We start from the raw sequence: 20369 nt of genomic DNA, 5'->3' as shown, positions 1-20369 counted from the left end.
TAGCAGTAGGTATTGGTTGGACTATTATTAATTTTATCTTTTGGATTATTAACTTTATCTCACTGAATTGTTTTGCCTGCTGCATTCTTTGATAAACTTATAAAGGTCATGAAAATGATCAGATTTAAATGCTGATTGAAACAATTTGTAGATATTAGTTAGTTAGTTAATTTTTTGGCTCAAAAGTAAAAAGCAAGGCCATGTAGGGGGACATGGAGTTAAGTACAGGGTGGTGTTCATGTAAAGAGTTCAGGCCACTTGAGGTCAAGGGAGACTTTGAACAAAGCGGTCGTCGGCATCTTCACCATCTCGTCTGGCAGCTTGTTCTACGGATCCGCAACCCGGACGGAGAAAGCTCCTCTCCTTCGATTGAGATGAAATCGTCGCAGGTAGAGCTTTTCGGAATGACCCCGCAGCCGACGCTCTGGAGCAGGAGTGAAGAACAGCTCTTTTGAGGGGTTACACTTTCCGCTTATGATGTTGTGAGCGAGAATGAGATCACGGCAGCGGCGTTTTAATCCATTTGATGTAGTGATTATTGAAATTATTGAACTGAGGCTGGAGTGTGAGTATATGTCATAATTCAAAATGTCATAATATGTCATAATTCAAATCCATGTGAGAGCTGGAGTCTTAGCACTATATGCTAAAAAAGAAATTAAAGGGTGGGTAGGTGGAGGAACATTTGTTAACTATACTTTGTTTCCATTAATTGTATGGTATTTGTTTGCGGCTAAGCACATTTGACCAGGGAAATAACTAATTGTCTTTGAGGTGTCACGAATAGGTGATAATCTGATAAAGCTGCTGTCATTTATTTGGACGTGGATGGGGGGGTCTCAGTTTTCAATGGTGATAAAATTGGTTTGAAGCATTGCTACTACTCGATCACTTCCTTTGTAATACTCATCGACAAGAAAGCCTAACCCTTTAACATTCAGATTACTCTGCTAAATGTAATGCTTATTTATTCACATTGTTTTGAATTTATTAGGCATTATCTCGCATCTTCAAGATTTTGATATTGTGATTGTTTATTTTTAGAATGACATTGTAGGGTAGGTGGGAAAAGTGAGATCTTGCCAGTTTTAATGAAAAACTGGTAAAATATTTGTGCTGGATATAGGACCAGAAGTTAGCAAAATACATAGCTCTCCCTGTTTAGAATGTTGTGTTTTGTAGTACACACATTTGAAAGTAGATGAACTACTAAGCCAGCAAAAATTGCGTATGCCATTGAAGATGATATATAAACCATGATCCTAATCCGTAGTGATAGCATCTTGTTAAGCTAAAAACACTTCTGAATGTTTTTAATATTGTGATTGATGTATATTAATCTATATAAATCAGCTTGAAAGTACAAAACAAATTATTACATGTTCTAACAATTTCTTTTTTAGGGCTAATATCCTGGATAAAATGGAGTTTGTAAGCCAACGCATTCTAAATTTACACTTTAGCCCAACTAAAGGTCTCCATCACTACGTGCCTGTTCTATTTGATTATTTTCATCTCTCAGCCATTGAAGTTATTATACATGGTATGCTCGTTGCTCTGCATCAACCTTACATCATGTAAGTATTACAGTCAAACTTTTTTTGTATAGTAGCTAAGATCAAACAGACTGTTTGATATTGTGATTTCTATTTTTCTCTTACATTTTGCAAATAGAGTCTTCAGCAATCCCCAGGGACTACTCTTCTTATACAAAAGCATTTTCTTTACTCAGTGTCCCGTGCACCCACATCCCTTCCTTGTGGTTCACTCATAATTCTGCTGCAGCTGTTTAGACAAGAAAAACAAAACCTAAACTACATGGGGATCTTCCCCCCCCCCCACTAAAAGAAAAAAAAGAAGCTTGGTTGTATTTGTCCAGCAATACTGCTCTTTTAAGGCTTTACTATTCAAATTGTGAAAAGTGCCTTCATACTATCCCAACTTCCAAATTGTAACTGATACTTCTGATCCATTGCCAAGAAAATATCTATCAACTTAGCAGAATCCTCTTTCCCTTATTTTTACAACAGCAAGGGTTCTGAATGTAGTAATCCCACATTGAAAGTCTCTTAATTCTTTATTGCCCTCAAGGGGCTAAACATAGAGGGGACAAACAAGGACAGACAAAGGGATTAAGTCGATTACATCGACCCCAATGCATAACTGGTACTTAATTTATCGACCCCGAACGGATGAAAGGCAAAGTCGACCTCAGCGGAATTTGAACTCAGAACATAGCGGCAGACGAAATACCACTAAGCATTTCACCCAGCATGCTAACAATTCTGCCAGCTTGCCGCCTTCACATTGAAAGCCTCTGTCTTCACTGCCCACTAGGCAGCTAACTCTACACTGCACACACTTAGTAGATCTCCTTGAAATCTGTTCCCTTCTATCCTTTAATTTCGCATTCAAACAGTGAAAACTTCTTCAGTTACTATAAACCAACAAGGCTGCCACCCCTGTTAATGTCCCTTCTTTTCTTTCAAACACTGTGTGCCAGAGCTAGTCCTTCGTCTCACCAATCTCCCCCGTTTCTCCCTCTCTATGGGAATCTGTCCTGATTTTTGTCATCAAGTCCAACAATGCCTACTCTTATAAAGCTAATACAACTGCAAGTCAATACCTGCAGGAAAGGCATCGGTAGGTGAGATTTAATTCCAAAGGGCCAACATTCCGGGAAGGAAGAACTGGATGTAGGGGGTTGTGTGAGGCTTGGTAGAAGGGAAAGCAATAAGGATGATGAGAAAATAAGAGATGAATGGGTGAGGAATATCTAAGGTATGGAATATTGGAAACAAGGAATGCTGCATGTATGATGGTGATGTTTGTTCATAACTTTTGCATGATATGAAGACAAGGAGACACAAATGTGCACTTGCACATATAAACACACACACACATACAATGTATACATATATTTATATGCATATATAATGGGCTCTTTTTCAGTTTCTGTCTTCCAAATCCACTCACAGGGCTTTGGTTGACCTGAGGTCATAGTAGAAGAAACTTACTGAAGCTGCTATGCAGTGGGACTGAACTTGAAACCACATGGTTGGAACCAAATTTCTTAACCACTTAACCATCTCAATGAAGATACACTAAGTTAGCCAATTTAATTAGAGTTTGCTCTATTAATGTTAATAGACCCTAATATTGTTTTCTCAGATATACCTGTCTATATTCATAGGCAATTATCCTCTTTGATTCTTTATAGAAGTAAATGATTATGTATCATTATTGTTGTATGAATTACAAGTAGGTTAATCGACATACTTTACATACCATCATGTTTCTGATTCAATATTTATGTCAGTGTAGTCCCGCAGCACCTCAGGTGAATGGCATAACAGTCACTATTGTTCTGTCAAATTTTGACATGTTAATGTCCTTTTTTTCCCATGGGTTATATAATGCTTTTGCTGTATATTATCAACTTGTGCTGAAAGATCTTTGGATTTTCTAAGACGGTGGCATTGTGTAAATATGTTACAATGATTTTATGATCTGATAACATATAGAGCATAACAAATATATTCACACCCATATACATGTGTGTGTATGCTCGTATGAGCAAAGAGTCATAGCTTAGTGATTAGGGTATTTGGCTCATGATTGTAAGGTCATGAGTTCAATTCCTGATGGTGTATTATGTCCTTGAGCAAGGCACTTTATTTCATGTTGCTCCATTTCACTCAGCTGGCAAAAGTCAATGTAGCTGTATATCAAAGGGCCCAACCTTGTCACATTTTGTCTCATGTTGAATCTCCCCGAGAACTACATTAAGGGTACATGTGTCTGTAGAGTGCTCAGCCACTTGCATTCTGATTTCACCAACAGGCTATTCTGTTGATTGGGTCAACTGAAACCTTTGTTGTCGTAACTGATGGAGTGTCAGTTAATGTTTATATGGGTATGGCTGTGGTTGAGAAGTTTGCTTCTTAGCCACATGGCTTTGGGTACAGGCTCTCTCTCTCTCTGTACAGAAACTTGGGCAAATGTCTGCTATGTTCCCAGGCTAACCAATGCTTTTGAATGAATTTAGTAATTAGAAACTAAAAACCCTATTGTGTGTGTATGTATGTATATATATATATATATATATATATATATATAAAATCGTCTTCTGGATGTTTTGCGTTCTTGTCCCATTGTGTATTTTTCAATGGAAATTGCAGCTGTGATACCAGTGCTGGTGGTACGTAAGAGAACCATCCGAACGTGGCTGTTGCCAGCGCCGCCCCGACTGGCCTCGTGCCGGTGGCACGTAAAAAGTACCATCCGATCGTGGCCATTGCCAGCCTCACTTGGACCCTGTGCTGGTGGCATGTAAAAAAACACCATCCGATCATGGCCGTTTGCCAACCTCATCTGGTACCTGTGCCGGTGGCACGTAAAAAGCACCCACTATACACGGAGTGGTTGGCGTTAGGAAGGGCATCCAGCCGTAGAAACATTGCCAGATCAGACTGGGCCTGGTGCAGCCCTCTGGCTTCCCAGACCCCAGTTGAACTGTCCAATCCATGCTAGCATGGAAAGCGGACGCTAAACGATGATGATGATGATGATATATATATGTGTGTGTATGTGTGTGTCTATAGTGGCTGTTTTCTCATATACGTGCAACGTCATTGTTAGAAAGAATCATTGAAATGAGTCATTTATAATGCAATGTGATGTCCTTATATGACTCTTGAGCCTCACCAAAGATTTTGCACATTTTATTGCATAATGCACAGTTGCGTTGGCGGGCAGAAGGAACCAGTGCCATAGTACGAAACCTTTTGACATCCTCCAACTGAATGGCATACCTTTCCACAGGTTGCACATGCTCTGTTGTAAACAATAGCTGTATCGCAGTTTACAAGGGGCTGAATCCTGTGGCTTATTTGATGGCTGACCAGGCCTGTATAACTTAAGCATTTCCTCCTACAAATCACACATGTAAACATCAATAACCCTTCATTTTCTACTGGTTCATTCCTTCTAAGCTTTCCCCTGTTCTTCTTGTGTTTCACTCTCTCTTTCAAACTTTGGACAACTGCTGTGCACTCTTTTTCTCTATCCGTTTTGGTTTTGTGTTTCTCTCTCCCAATCAAATCAATATATATATATATATGATAGATTGCTAGCCACTAAACCTTTTTCTATTTTCTCTCCTTGTTTATTTCTGTGTTCCTTTCTGTCGAAGAGCGTAGGCTCGAAATGTAAAAGACTTTCTCACTTGCCAAGCATTAAACTAATACATCTGTTTGTTGTTTACACACCCCTCTTTGTCTTTTGTTTTTTTTTGTAAATTCTCACTCTCTCTCTCTCTCTCTCTCTCTCTCTCTCTCTATATATATATATATATATATATATATATATATATATATATATACACACACACACACACGCCAGCATAGAAGGTGGATGTTAAACCAATGAGTCACTTGTAGTCACTTGACTTCCTAAAAACACCAACCAAATCTTCAAATCATACTCTACTGTCTTAAATAAAGAAGGATACATTAGATATTATAGTCAGTCATATACAAAATGACAGGAAGGTCACAGATGGAACATCTTTGATGATAAGTCTGCTTCATTAGTGTTGGTTAAATAACAACAACTCTTGCAAATGTCAAAATTATAAGTTCTCAATATTGTTCAACCTGAATTATTAATGAAAAATTTATATGAAGCTATTGTTATGTAGTTTGATTGTTTTGTTAATTCATGAAATTCAATGATAATCTATTCAGATTTAGTTTTCATAAACTAATAACAGTTTGACATCATACATTGGAAGAAACAAACATATTTAATGAAACTGCCTGATTGATTGTCTGTCTTTAATCAATTAATCAACTTCCATTCTTCGAAACATAATGTACTTATAACCTGTCAGTTATCAAATAGCTTGTTTAAGAATCAGTAATTTAATAATGTGACATATTGATATTCATTATTATGGAAGATTTCACCTCTACTGATGAAATATAATAGCAGATTCATATCTACTGAATATAAAAAAACAAATACAGTTATGATTTTTACCATTACTTAATTCTACTTTCACTTTTTGTAAACATTAATTCCTTATTTGTATTTTGTTTGTTAACGCGTGATTATTTGATACATCTCATTATTAACCATTCTTCACTCTTCTCACATACTCTTGCAACCTCTACCTGCTCACTCTTCTTGTTCTTCTGTCCCCAGGGCCCACCTAACACTTTGCAGTTGCTGCCTTAATCTCCCTTCCAAGCTCTGTTCCGGCACCTTTCATTACTTTAACCTCTCTTTGTCTAGCACAGGGGTTCTCAACCATTTTTTTTATATCTATGGACCCCTTTGATTATTATTTAATTCTGGTGCACCCCAGCCAGTCAATGTTTAAAAACTACTTTTATATTAATAGAAATGTCTTTCAAAATTCCTATTTGTTTTGTTTATCACATATTAACTTGTGTAGGTTGAACTATGTAAAATGTTAGAGAAAGAAACCTAGGTGTTTCTTCCAGTATATACTAATACAAACATCTAAGGCAAAAGTTTTTAGGGATCCTTAAAATACTATTGTGAATCCCTAATTTACTATTTGTTGCGTGGACCCCCCAAAATCTTATATGGACCCTCAGAAGCCACTGATCTAGTATGAAGTTGCTTCCCTCTGTACTGCAGTCCTGTTCAGTTGAAAGGGATCTTAGTGGTGTGAACCACATGATGGTTTCACTAGTGCTGGTGCTATGAAAAAAGGACCCAGTGCACTCTGTAAAGGGGCTGGCTTGAAAAAGCATTCAACCTTAGAGATCATGCCAAAATTGACATGTCAGTGCTTGATGTGGCCAAACAATATGTTAGGGTGTGTTGAATTGTTCAACCCATACCACTGTGGAAGGCAGATTTAAAATGATGATAGTGATGGTGGTGGTAGTGGTGTTCCTGCTATTGCTACCTTCAACTGTTATTGGTGATGGTGAATTGACAAAATCAGATAAAATGCTTTGTGGTATTTATTCCTGTTCAGCTATTGACATTCTTAGTTCAAATCTTGCCTTGGTGGCATTTGAACTCAGAATGTGAAGTTGTAAGAAATGGCGCTAAGCATTTTGTCTAGAGCACTAATGCTTCTGTCAGCCCACTACCTTAATAATAATAATGATTAATAATGTGGGAACTATCCCTAAAGATCTGAACAGATGGATAGAAGAAATAGACATAAAACCCCAGTTTAGTGCAGCTACAGAAAACTGTTATTAGGGACATCTAGGATACTTAGGAGGGTTCTTGGCATCTAAGGCTACTTGTTGTAGCCCGATGTTAGGATTCTTTTCTTTTCCAACAATCTAATCCATTGAGTGTATATGAATGATGATGATAATAATAATAATAATAATAATGATAATATTTGGTGTGTTTTATCTTTCAGTTTACCTCGTCCTCCAAAATCAGCTTGGGCTGCAAAAGGGCCTGAACATTCCACGTTGGAGTCAGTGTATTTTGGAAACCGGCCTGGAGTTGGGGTAAATAGATATTTGTTGTTGACTGTGTATATTTTTAAAGAAATTGATCTATTTTGTAAAATATATTTCTCTCATATGTATTTGGTGTAGAATTTCATATGGTAGTAGTTAATGTTTAATTGTTCGTTTTCATAATTTTGTTAAGTTGCTTGTCTCGAAGCTTTTCTGAAAGACAAAATTAAGTTATTATTCTCTGCTTTATTCCATTTGATATTTTTAGTTGTGTTTGACAATTGTTTATGTATCATATATTCAGACATCATTTTTGTTCATACAGTTGTTAATTATAAATTATAAATTAGATGTTTTGGGATATCATTCTGTTGAAGAATTTTGGAAATATTTTGTAAAAGCAAACTTTTTCCAGGTATGGCTTTAATGTAGTTAAATATAAACATTGTTAGTTATGGTGTCTCCTATTTTGATTTCCTTTAATCTTCTATTATTCAAGTTCTTGGTAGAAATTAAGAAAAGTTGCCTTCCTCTGTAATTTCTGTGAATCAATAATGTAACACTACTCAATTAAAGGGGAAACCAATTTTAAATAAAAATGAACTGTAATCTAGAAATATCAAACATAATCATACATATTATAGTTGCATCCAATTATATCTCCAATGGAAATTCATTAATTAATATTATAGTCCTGTGTGTATGTGTTTTCCCTCTTCTGTTATCTTTAGAATTTCATATCACCAGATCTGATCTCTAAATATATATTACATTTAGCAGACTACTTCACTTAATACAGAAAACGTCTGCAATTTTATGTTGTATTTCAGTAATTCTTGCTGTAATCTTTTGTAATTGCTTGGATTATGTTCTTAATATTAATGACATTAGTTCTCAGGTTTAATATTTAATTTTTTTCTCGTATCTTCATGGCTCAGATAATATTTCTATACTTGGCTAATCGTCTTAAGACCTGATGTTTTATTTATTATATTTTCCAGTAAGAATATAAATCGTATAATTCTCAAAGGACATAAAATAGTTATTTCTTCAATGAGGAAAATACTTGAATTCCATTGTTTTTTTTCTTCTTTGAAAATCTTTTCTATGGATTTAGAAGCTCAACTTCATTTCCATAGGTTTCTAATGTTGCTCATTGTTTTGTTACTTTTTCTTTTCTTTGTAAGGGTGAAAAGTTAGCTAGTAATTTGATATCTTTTCTCACTATCAATAGGATCAGGTAGCAATACTTTTAATATACTTACATGTAATACTAGATTCATTTGGCTCAGTAAAACAAAATGCTTTACTAATCTGATCAGATTTATGTCTCTGACTACATAAATAGATTTCTATCAATCGGATATTTTTTTTCTCATCAAAGAGGCTACGTGAAAAATGTAATAATTGGTAAGAACAATCGATGATACCTGAACTTATCTAAGAATAATTCTACATAATCTTTGGTGTTTCCATTCTCCAGTTACCTTACCATTTCTAATATTTTCGTCATACCAATCACCATGTGTTCATCCACGTTTATCATCCTACTCTGCACTTTATGAGTATCAGTCTGATTACATTGATGCCTTCACATCATAGAATGTGTTTTGTGACGAGCCATTGGCTGATGATACATTGACAAGGGACGCGACCCTCACTCCTCAATGTTGCAAGTCATTTCCTCAGATGCAGTCAAGAAAAAATGAATGTCAGAAGGTAGGAGGAAGTATTGATGAGGAATGCAACTTCTATTTATTAGCTGTTCTGATGTTCAATAACATTCATACTCTGTATTGAAAGATTTTTTGAGAAACCAATGTCATTTGTTCTATGTTTAATATGATGAAGGGTTAATTTTAAAGTGAAAATTTTCATGATTCATTTGTTGAATAATAACATTAATAAATCTTAGTTTGAAGGTCTCCCATGCTAAATCTTAGTTTGAAGGTCTCCCATGCTAATTTTTCAAAATTCTATTTCCATCTGTTTGAAACAAGAATTATTATAGTCCAATATGTGTCATTGATATATTTGCAATTCCAGTTATTTTTCAGTCACTTCTGGATATTGTATTTAAATCTCTGAACATGCAATATAGAAAACTCTAAAGCATCTGAAAATAGCACTATAGTGCTATCATGGGCCATTGTTATACATCAAATTGAAAATATGATATATGCAGTGGCATTAGAAAAAATTCTGGGCTAAAATACAGCCAGCAAATAAAAAAAAAAAATTGAACCAAATTCTTCCTTAAAAATTATGGTGCAAATACTACCCAAAATTTATCAACTCTAAGTGATTGCATATTCTTGCCAATAAATTAGACTGATTGTTAATTAAATAATGTAAAAACCAGTAATACTTATCAGTATGGTAAAAACTTATCAAATGACTCAGAAGTCATTAAATAAGTGAAACAAATTAATTGAGACTACTAAATAATTGAATGAGTAGGATTTTTGACATCAACCATCACTTACAAGTAATTTTGACCTTATAGCTAGTACCATGCTTTTGTTTCTCTTCCCACTCAAGGAAACATTAAATATGTGACAGCTGGAAGGAGAGAAGGCTGCACTAGCTGTCAGGTGGTACTCATTTTCTGCATAGCTTAGTGGTAAGGGTGTTAGACTCAAGATCATAAGACTGAGTATGATTCCTGGTCTGGGTGGTACACAGTGTCCTTGTGCAAAGCTCATCATTTGACATTGTTCTAGTCCAAGGGTCGCAAAAGTGGTCGATATCGACCCCTGGGAGTCGATGGTACTTTTCAAGGGGGTCAATAAATGCACATCTACTTTATTATTATTATTTATTTATTTTCTTGTACACGCCTGGGGGTCGATGAGGGGTTCAAAGATTCCATGAAGGGGTCGATGGTCTAAAAAGTTTGGGAACCTCTGCTCTAGTCTATTCATCTAAAACATATTTTTTTATCTTTTACTTGTTTCAGTTATTAGGCTATGGCCATGCTGGGGCACTGCTTTGAAGAATTTTAATCAAATGAATCGATTGCAGTACTTATTCCATCAGTCTCTTTTGCTGAACCACTAAGTTACGGGGGTGTAAACACACCAATACCAGTGGGGGACAAACACAGACACATATACAGTTGGCTTATTTATATATATATACACACAATAGACATCTTTCAGTTTGTCTACCAAATCCACTCACAAGGCTTTGGTTGGCCTGTGGCTATAGTAGAAGACACTTGCCCAAGGTGCTACACAGTGAGACTGAACCTGGAACTATGTCGTTCAGAAGGAAACTTCTTACAAACAGCCACATGTATGCCTATAATATATGTGTATGTTTTTGTGTGTATTTTTTGTTGTTTTATGACATAAACTGAATACTACTCAGAAAATAAGTGTATATAAGAAATGTGGATAAGTCGATGCTAAAGAGATTATCTCTACACTTTGGATTAATTGTCCTAGTTGAAGGCCTTTGGCAGAGTAGCATGCTTTGTAGTTTGGAGGTCGTTAAGAAAACCAAGTGTAAAAGAATAGCTTATGAGAGCTCTGCACACCATGTATAGATGTGATTTTAAACTATACGCTCACACATATGTATGTATGCTTTTATATAAATGCATATATATTTACATATGTGTATGTATACATACATGCTTACTCAGACACACACACACACACACACATATGTATTACACATACAACCACACACATATACACACACAATGCATTAGCTCTATTTACATTAGTGCCACAATTTTTTTTTTTTTCCTTTTTGAAATAGTTTGATGGATCAGTACACAGGAAGGGTCGGTACACGGGGCCATCAGCGGTCCTTTGTGACTGGCGAAATATTGAAATTGATGCACTTGATGTTTTTGTAGAGAGCGACTGCCGACAAAAAAAAAAATAGAAAAAAACATAGACAAGGAAGGCGGGAGAGCTAGAAAGAATTCCATTAGACTGATATTCAGTAGATGTGGTGCACTGAGAACATGGTTTGTGCAATGAAATGCAGTGAGTGAGTAGAATCTTCTATTCTCTCTCTAGGTTAAGACAAAAACAAACAAACGAACAAAAAAAAAACAGTAAAAGACTTTTACAAACCTTTTGAAAACTTAAACTTCTGAGACAATGGTAACTTGAACAGATGACATTGATTTTGGGCATATGGTTAATGTTAATATTTACATTCCTGTTTGAAGAAGGAATACTAACTTTAAGCATTGTAACTATTTGTTTAGTGTCTGGTATTTTCTCTCAAAAATGCTGGTGATTTCAGTGTAGTTGATGATTTGATGAATTTTGCATGGCCTATTTGATGAACCTCAGTAGACTAGAGGATTGTTTGCTGTTAGTTTTCGTTTTGTACAGATACATTTATCGTCACTAATAATATGCAGTCTATGAGAAACTTTTCAATGTGTTGTTACTACTAATCTGTTTTCCCTTTCTGCTGGCTTTGTCAAAAAAAAAAAAAAGAAAGAAAATCTGTTAAGTATATTGGGCATTGTTTGGGTAAGAATTTAGCTACATTTATTTACCTAAATAAATTAGCTACAGAACTAAGTTTCATAATTATGTTCTGTGTTCAAATTTTGGCTAGGCTAATTTTGTCTTTCAATTTCCATGTGTTTGATGAAACTATTTCCAATATGTATATAGGCGCTGGCATGGATAGGTGCAGGCATGGTTGTATGGCTTAGAAATTTGCTTTCCAAGTTTGGTTTTGGGTTCAGGCCCATTGTGCGACACCTTGGGCAAGTCTCTTCTACTATAGGCTTGGACTGACTAAAGCATTGTAAGAGGATTTGGTAGATGGAAATTGAATAAAGCCTGCTGGATGTGTGTATGTGTGCTTGTATGTGCTTATGTGTGTGTGTGTTTATGTGTGTACATGTATGTGTGTGTGTGTAAACATTGTGTGTGTGCATGTGTATGTGTGAATGTGTGTGTGCGATGGGTTTTGTGTGATGGGTTCTGCGTCTTCTTTCCTTGATATTCACAAAATGTTGTAAATGAGTCTCCCCATCATGCAAGCAGTGTCTTTCATTTCTACTCTTTTGCAAAAACATTTCTAGCCTTTGGGGAATAATACCTTACTTGGAAACAGATGGGGTTTGGTGACAGGAAGGACATCTAGCCATAGAAAACTTTGCTTCAACAAATTCCACCTGAGGTTTATTGTGAGCATGGCAATAGCCATGTTAAAACATGCTAATGATAACTGATAGTTTGAGTCTTGACAGTGTCTCCTCCTGAGAACGATTAATTTCCAACCAATGAGCTGTTGAGTAACATCTGTGTTGTTGCTTAACCAGATAGAAATAACAGTCAATTTATACACATTGTACACTGCGCAGGCAGCGAGCTGGCAGAAACGTTAGGGCGCCGGGCGAAATGCCTAGCGGTATTTCGTTTGCCGCTATGTTCTGAGTTCAAATTCCGCCGAGGTCGACTTTGCCTTTCATCCTTTCAGGGTCGATAAATAAAGTACCAGTTTTGCACTGGGGTCGATGTAATAGACTTAATCCGTTTGTCTGTCCTTATTTGTCCTCTCTATGTTTGGCCCCTTGTGGGTAGTAAAGAAATATATACACATTGTACACTGGTACAAAAAATAAATAAATAAAGGCAACATATATTGAATAATGTTATAGATGTTATTGGAAAAAGAGACAGATTGATTGCAGCTAGGATGTCTTTGAGTATAGGTTTGCTTGTTCAGGTTAGACAGGGGCCTAAATAGGAACAACAACAATACCATCACAACCATCATTAACATGAATGTCAATAAGAGTAGCCAATGAGAGAGTCTCTGTGCAGTCAATTAATCTGCTAGTTATAGCAACTGAATTTCCTTCAAGTCACATCTTACAATTTAAGAAAAAATAAAGGAAATGACACATTTGTTAATATATGTATTCACACCCAAGGGATTTGAAATTTACAGAAAGCATCACTTATCTCATATATATATTTTTATAAAATTAATGTGGGCAGCTGGGCACAATATAAACCGTATAAGCAAAATTTAGTCATGACCAATTGTGACTGTATGTGCGACAAGTACATATATTGCTAGATATATATTTCTAGTGATATATGTGCTTGTAGTACATACAGCCACAATTAGTAACAACTGTATGTATATATATATATATGTTGTGGCTTGCTGCTCGCAGTCCCAAATATTTTATGAGGTTAGAGGTTAGTGCTTTTGTGTGGCTGTTCAAGTTGAATTTTAGCTCTCATTTCTAGCAGTTCCAGGTGCTATCTTGCACCCTCATTTATATATATATATACACACACACACACACACGCACGTTGAGTGGAACTTTACTGTGTGTGTGTGTGGTGTGTGTATACTTGTATGCATGTATGTATATTTTTTTCACATGCGTGTGTGTGTGTGTGTATATAAATTTATAGAATACACAAGGGCTCTCCTGGTGGATTAATTGTCAATCATCGGGTATATTATCCCAGTGATGTAGACTTACAACATATTATCTCTGTGTAAAAGATGGTTGGGTGATTGTTAAAGGTTGCACTATTGTGTACGTTAAGTACCCAGATCACATATTTCTCCAATTATAAATTGTTACTTTGTTCTGTTATAATGTCACAGTTGTCAGCACCTTTAATGATATAACTTATACATTTCAACACATGTTAGTGGGACTTGAAATTTACCGAAAGCATCACTTATTATTAAAATTATTTCAGTGTTTCTTCATTCTGATTAGCAACATGACTGTTATATTAGAAAATCAATCTATTGATTAACCTTATCCAAGATGTTTGTAAGTCCATTGTTTCTGGTTTTGGATGATATAGGGCTTTGGTGAGAATTAAATTATAGCACTTGAGATGCAAAGGAGAATAAGATTCAACAGACATCCTAATATGCCTCTATTCACCGTGATTATTCTTCCGCTTTCTTTGCCATTATTATCACCATTTTCATCATCATTAATTAGAAATTAATGACTGATCTCTTAACCTATAGAACATGCCTCCTAACTACCACTTGAACATTATCTGAAGAAGTTTTCAAATACGTTCCTGTGTAAATCCACTTCTGTAAACTCCGTATGAAGCTACTTCATTGGTTTCTTTCAAATTGTTAACACTTCTATCCTTAATCAGTATAATATTGTAACAATATCTTCCACGCCAATGAACTGTTATTTGTTACATCCTACATCACACCTACAAATTGGAACCTTATCTACATAGAAATACAGTAACATGAGTGATTGGGAATCATATGTGGCCGGAAATGGTAATGCTTAGTGCAACTGCCAAGCACTAATGCTAACACGATTATAGCACTAAGCAAGCATGCATGCATACACATACTCATACATGCGCACACAGTAAAGTCCAACTCAATTTGACCTTCACATTAAATGATGATGATGATGATATCTCTCTCTCAGACACACACACAGAACTCAGTTATCTGATTAAGTTGCAAACAAGTTGCTGCAGTTTGGCCATAAAAACATGAAAATTGATGCATAAGGAAGAATTGACATAAGAAGAGTCAGTATATCTGTATAATGTTGATAAACTGCAACAAACTGTCTACTTAAGACCTTTCTGTTGACTATCAAAATCACAGGTACTTGTGTGGAAAAAAAAAAGTTTTAGTCCCAAAGAAGTGTAGTCAGTATCACCAACACAGCTCTTGCAACAGTTATCCATTGAGCTAGCTGATACATTTCCTGATCCACATTAAGTGGCTGAATACAAAAGATAGTTATTCTAAATTCACTGGCATCTCTAATGCCCAATTTTAAAAGTAGGCACATTCATCATGGTATTTCATAATGTGAATTATTCATATCTGTAATGGAGCAAGAATCTCATCCCCCCCCCCCCTTGTTACTGAAACTATAACTTTCCAGATGTTGCCAAAAATGGTGTATTCATCTCAAGAATCCTATCACTCTTATTAATATGCCATTTAAAATCCCAAAGTCAGATGTTGAAGGTGGCTAGTCTGCAGTTGGCGAAATTCACTGCTTCTCTCAGAGACAACTTTATATTGGATGTACATGTTGTTGGAAGTCAGAACGCTGCTCAGTGTGGACAACCTTGAACATTGTTTATTATGAATCCCTTCGTGGAGAATTGATTGTCTGTATTTCTGTAAGTTTATATTGAACTGTGTACCTCTTTTAGCAGAAAATACAATTGTTGCATTTCAAATAAATAATCCTTTCTACTATAGGCTCAAGGCCTGAAATTTTGGTGGAAGCTGCGATGGGGAGTGCTAATTGAGTATGTCAACCCCAGTGCTAATTTTTATTGGCTCAAAAAGCATAAAAGACAAAGTTGACTTCTGCGGAATTAGGACCCAGAATATAAAGCTGGAAGAAATGCAGCAAAATAATTTTGCCTGGGATGTTAATGATTCTGCCAGTTTGCCACCTTCAAATAATAATACATTAGGCAGAATTATGTTCAAAAAATTTGCCACCAACTAAATTATTTGTTTTCAGAACAATGCCAGTTATCTTGCTTGTGGTTGTGTGTGCGTGTAGAAAATTATTATTTATGTTGATTTTTCTCTTATTGATCTTCCTATTCTGAAATTATTGTAATAACACAAGGATAAAGACATATAACGATTTGGCATGCTGTGGGACATGCAATATATCTCTTAATATACTATGATTTACTATCCTAGAAATATCTTGATATCAAATTAGCTTTCATAAATGAATATTTATTTTGCTATAATGATGCACGTATATGCATACAAATGAATCTCGCAATACGTGCATTTTGCCAAAATGATGCTCATTCACAAACATTAATATACATATTTAGTATATACATAATACTTGGAGAAGAAGGGGAAGCAAAGACAAAATGCTTTCCTTTTTCCTTGTTCTCGTAGTATGATCTTTGATAATTTTTTCAAATATTTTTGATGGACTGCCATATAGCAAAATGAGCTGGCAGCCTGTAAAATATTGTTCTTAATAAATATGATATAGCCTCATTTCCATTATATAGTGCTCTATTTTGCATTGTAGATTCCCCTAATCACATGACTGGATATTATGATATGCAGTTTGTATGTCTATATGTATGGGTTTGTATATGAATGGAATGGAAAGGATGAATGTAAAATAAAAGCTATCTTACTCTTTACTCTTTTACTTGTTTCAGTCATTTGACTGTGGCCATGCTGGAGCACAGCCTTTAGTCGAGCAATCGACCCCAGGACTTATTCTTTGTAAGCCAGTACTTATTCTATCGGTCTCTTTTGCCGAACCGCTAAGTGACAGGGACGTAAATACACCAGCATCGGTTGTCAAGCAATGCTAGGGGGACAAACACAGACACAAACATATACACACACATACATATATATATATATATATATATATATATACATATATACGACAGGCTTCTTTCAGTTTCCGTCTACCAAATCCACTCACAAGGCATTGGTTGCCCGGGGCTATAGCAGAAGACACTTGCCCAAGGTGCCACGCAGTGGGACTGAACCTGGAACCATGTGGTTGGTAAGCAAGCTACTTACCACACAGCCACTCCTGCGCCTGTCTTAGTTTTTTTTTTAACGGTTGGGTTTGTCTCTTTGTGGAGGGATAACCCTGGTGTTTGTCCTCTGCAAATAGTCATCATCATCATTGTTCGACCGTGGTCGAGACAATGGAATTTACCATGCTTCGCCAGACTTCACGGTCCATCATAGCATTACGGAGGTCCTGTTGCTGGATGCCTGTATCCCTGGAGATTACATCAGGGTAGGAGAGTGTGTGCCCTCTGGTATCGCGAGTAGATGGCCTCCAGAGGAGAAGAGTAGAAATTGCCTCGTTTTCAGCTCTACAACAATGTCCAGCAAACTGGACTCTCATGCCTTTCACGAGAGATGATACAGGTGGTAGTTTCCCATATATTTGTATTTTGGTTGGATGACGCTTTCACGAGAGATTTTGAGCTCTCATAAGGAGGCAAGTGTAGGTTCCATCCAACCGCCTCTTAAGCTTCTTTGATAACGTCCAGGTTTCTGAGCCATATAGTAGAATTGGTTTGACTACTGCAAATAGTAGTCATTAACCCCATTGTTCAGAAGAAGGAATTAAATTCAAATCAGCAAAATGGTTGTCCTTAAACATTCTTTTTGTTATTCTATTGTCTTAGCCATTTTCCATTCCTATTATTATAGAGTTTTTAGATGTTTTTCCTTCAACTTTTCTTATTATATGGACAAATGTTTCTATATGTATGTGTGTGTGTGTATCACCTGAAGAACTATAAGACTCTGTAACATGTTACATATCAAGAATTGTTGAAATTGCTTTATTATCTGCTTGTTTATTAAAATTTTTTGTTCCTTTTTATTGTATGTTTGTCATGCCTGTTGTAATGTTGGTGCATCATTTTGTTTTAAGTATTGGCCTTGATTGTTGTAAATGTCTGTTTGTTATTTCTCATTTTTTATAATTGCGTTCTGTTCATAATGAAATGTTCAATAGAAATGAAATAAGATTTCAGATAAGGAAACACTTTGTCTCCCATGTAAGTCACTTAGTAGGCAAAGTATAAAATTATTTAGATTCTAGAAAATATTTTCTTAAGAATAAAATTACATATTTACATACACACTTGCACATTCTCTCTCATCCCCTCTCCCTGCATTGTCGTATGTCTTTGTAGTCTTATATGGAACCCTAATTTCAAAGCTCAGGCTTTAAGGTAAGAACCTTATAGTGTTAGTGGAGGTAGCTGCAGATCTGTATCATTACTTATGAGCTGCATTGAGTTTTATTGGTATTCTGAGGCATTGCTTTAATACTAGTATACTTGAACTTACATGTTTATGATAAATTTCTGCTAGAAATAGCAGCCAAATCTCCCTCATTGTCTTAGAAAAAAAGGAAGAGATATAGCATGTCTGTAAAAAAGGGGTCGTAGTCATAACTGGAATGTCTTTGATATCAGGTCTCCTGGATCAGGGTTGACCTGGGTTAAAGACAGTCAGCAGCAACATTGTTTCCTAGTGTTTGATATGTCTTCCAGAACCACAGCCAATAATAAAATGGCTAACATTTAAGTTTGTGAAGAAGCAGACATTAAGAACTCGGGTGTTGTCCCTTCATTGCCATGGATTGTTGATCTTGGAAGCTCTTCTCATATCTTGTTAACCATCGTTATTTAACAATATTTTCATAGATAAATATTTTCAACACTGGTGTTTAGTTCCATTAGATTATGGGATGTTGGCTCGTACAATCTTTTATCTTACTTGAAGTGTTCATCACTAGAAACACTTTCTGTACTTCAAAGAAAGAAGAAATAAAAGAATCTCTTTTCCTCTCTTTCTTTTTCATATATAAATGTGAATAACTGATTAAAGTGTTAGTTTATTGATGAGAAAGATCAAGATTTCAAGTTTCTGTTTTTTTATGTTTGTTTTGGAAATACACTGTGTTCTTGACTTAAAAGTTTCAGTTTGTAACCATATGGCTTTATATGCTATTTCTACTGTGCCTTTTGCTATAGCCTTGTGCCAGCTGATACTTTTACAATGAAATTTGGTAAACAGAAACTGTATGGTAGCCTGTGGTGTGTGTGTGTTTGTTTTGTTTTGTTTTGTTTTGTTTTGTTTTGTTTTGTTTGTTTGTATGTATGTATGTGTGTTTGTTTTGTTTTGTTTGTATGTGTGTGTGTGTGTGTTTGTTTTGTTTTGTTTGTATGTATGTATGTATGTGTGTGTGTGTGTGTTTGTTTTGTTTTGTTTTGTTTGTTTGTTTGTTTGTATGTATGTGTGTGTGTTGTGTGTGTGTGTGTATATATATATATATATATATATATATATATATATATATATATATATATATATAATATATATATATATATACTGGATCCATTTCAGAAATGGTGATATGTTTAAGTCCCCTTTAAATAAAATGCCTAACAAATTCTTTGTGCAAAGGTGTGGAATAAAATATCTTTCTTGAAAAACTAGTAAGGGTTGGTGTTAAGAAGGGAATCTGACCCCATAATACTGCATCAAGAAGTTTCATCTAGCCATGCAATACGGATATAGCAGATGTATCTAACAATAATGATTACTTCTTTGGGTTGATAAATCAGTTGTAAAAGCTGTTCTATTAATTGAACCCACAAAACATGCTGAACTGGATCCACTTTGCTCTGACAGCTATATCTTAGCCTGGACAGCCAAGCATTATATAATGGCACATATAGACTGGTTCTAAATCAGTTTGGAGTATAATTCATTTCATGTGCTGAATCTATGGCTTGTCTCCAAATGTTTCATTGATTATCTTAACAACATGGATATACTAGAGCAGGCCTGACAACTGCTACGCACCAGCCAGAAGTGCAATAAGATCACTGGCTCCAGTGCATCTAGGGAACCTCCAGATTTACAGGTGTAACAAAGCTGCATTAAAACACCCACCCCTCCCACACACATGCATTTGTGAACAACGCAAATGAGATCAGAAAATTTTGTCAATAACTTTCTGGTCTGAGTTATACTTTCCTTCTGGATTACATACATACATACACATATATATATATGTATGTATTTATCATGAGAATTTACTTCTAGTAATCATCTGGAATTGATTCAACATTATCTCTTCTACAGTTCACCATCTCCTCACTGTACTGTACTTGTTTCTCCAGTATTTCCATAGATTTTTATCTGCAGTAAATCAATTGGGAATAGCTACACCGAAACCCTCTTTGCTTTTATTTATTTCATGCTCATCTCATACAACCAAACTCCGCCACCACCTCTACTGCTGCCGATGCAGCCACCACTACCACCACCACCTTGTTTTAATGTCTGTTTTTTTCATGTAGGCAAGGATTGGACATATCTGCATTGCAGTATCTCTTC

The 20369-nt window shown here is 35.6% G+C and overlaps 1 protein-coding gene across 12 annotated transcripts in view; it reads left to right on the top strand.

The window, feature by feature from the left end:
• Positions 1-20369, top strand: part of LOC115213792 (protein FAM135A) — a 299236-nt gene that overhangs the window by 192889 nt on the left and 85978 nt on the right. For 11 of the 12 annotated variants that reach the window (XM_036504971.1, XM_036504966.1, XM_036504965.1 and 8 more), the window contains 3 exons: positions 1404-1577; positions 7418-7511; positions 9066-9182. In XM_036504971.1, coding sequence (XP_036360864.1) covers positions 1404-1577; positions 7418-7511; positions 9066-9182 — 385 coding nt within the window. The remainder of the gene's footprint in view (positions 1-1403; positions 1578-7417; positions 7512-9065; positions 9183-20369) is intronic. The other variant, XM_036504967.1, reaches the window with a different exon arrangement.

The sequence above is a fragment of the Octopus sinensis genome, linkage group LG7 (genome assembly GCF_006345805.1).
Source record: "Octopus sinensis linkage group LG7, ASM634580v1, whole genome shotgun sequence".
Taxonomy (NCBI): Eukaryota; Metazoa; Mollusca; class Cephalopoda; order Octopoda; family Octopodidae; genus Octopus; species Octopus sinensis.
Note: the sequence above shows the minus strand (reverse complement) of the source record. Positions and strands in the feature narration are given on the sequence as shown.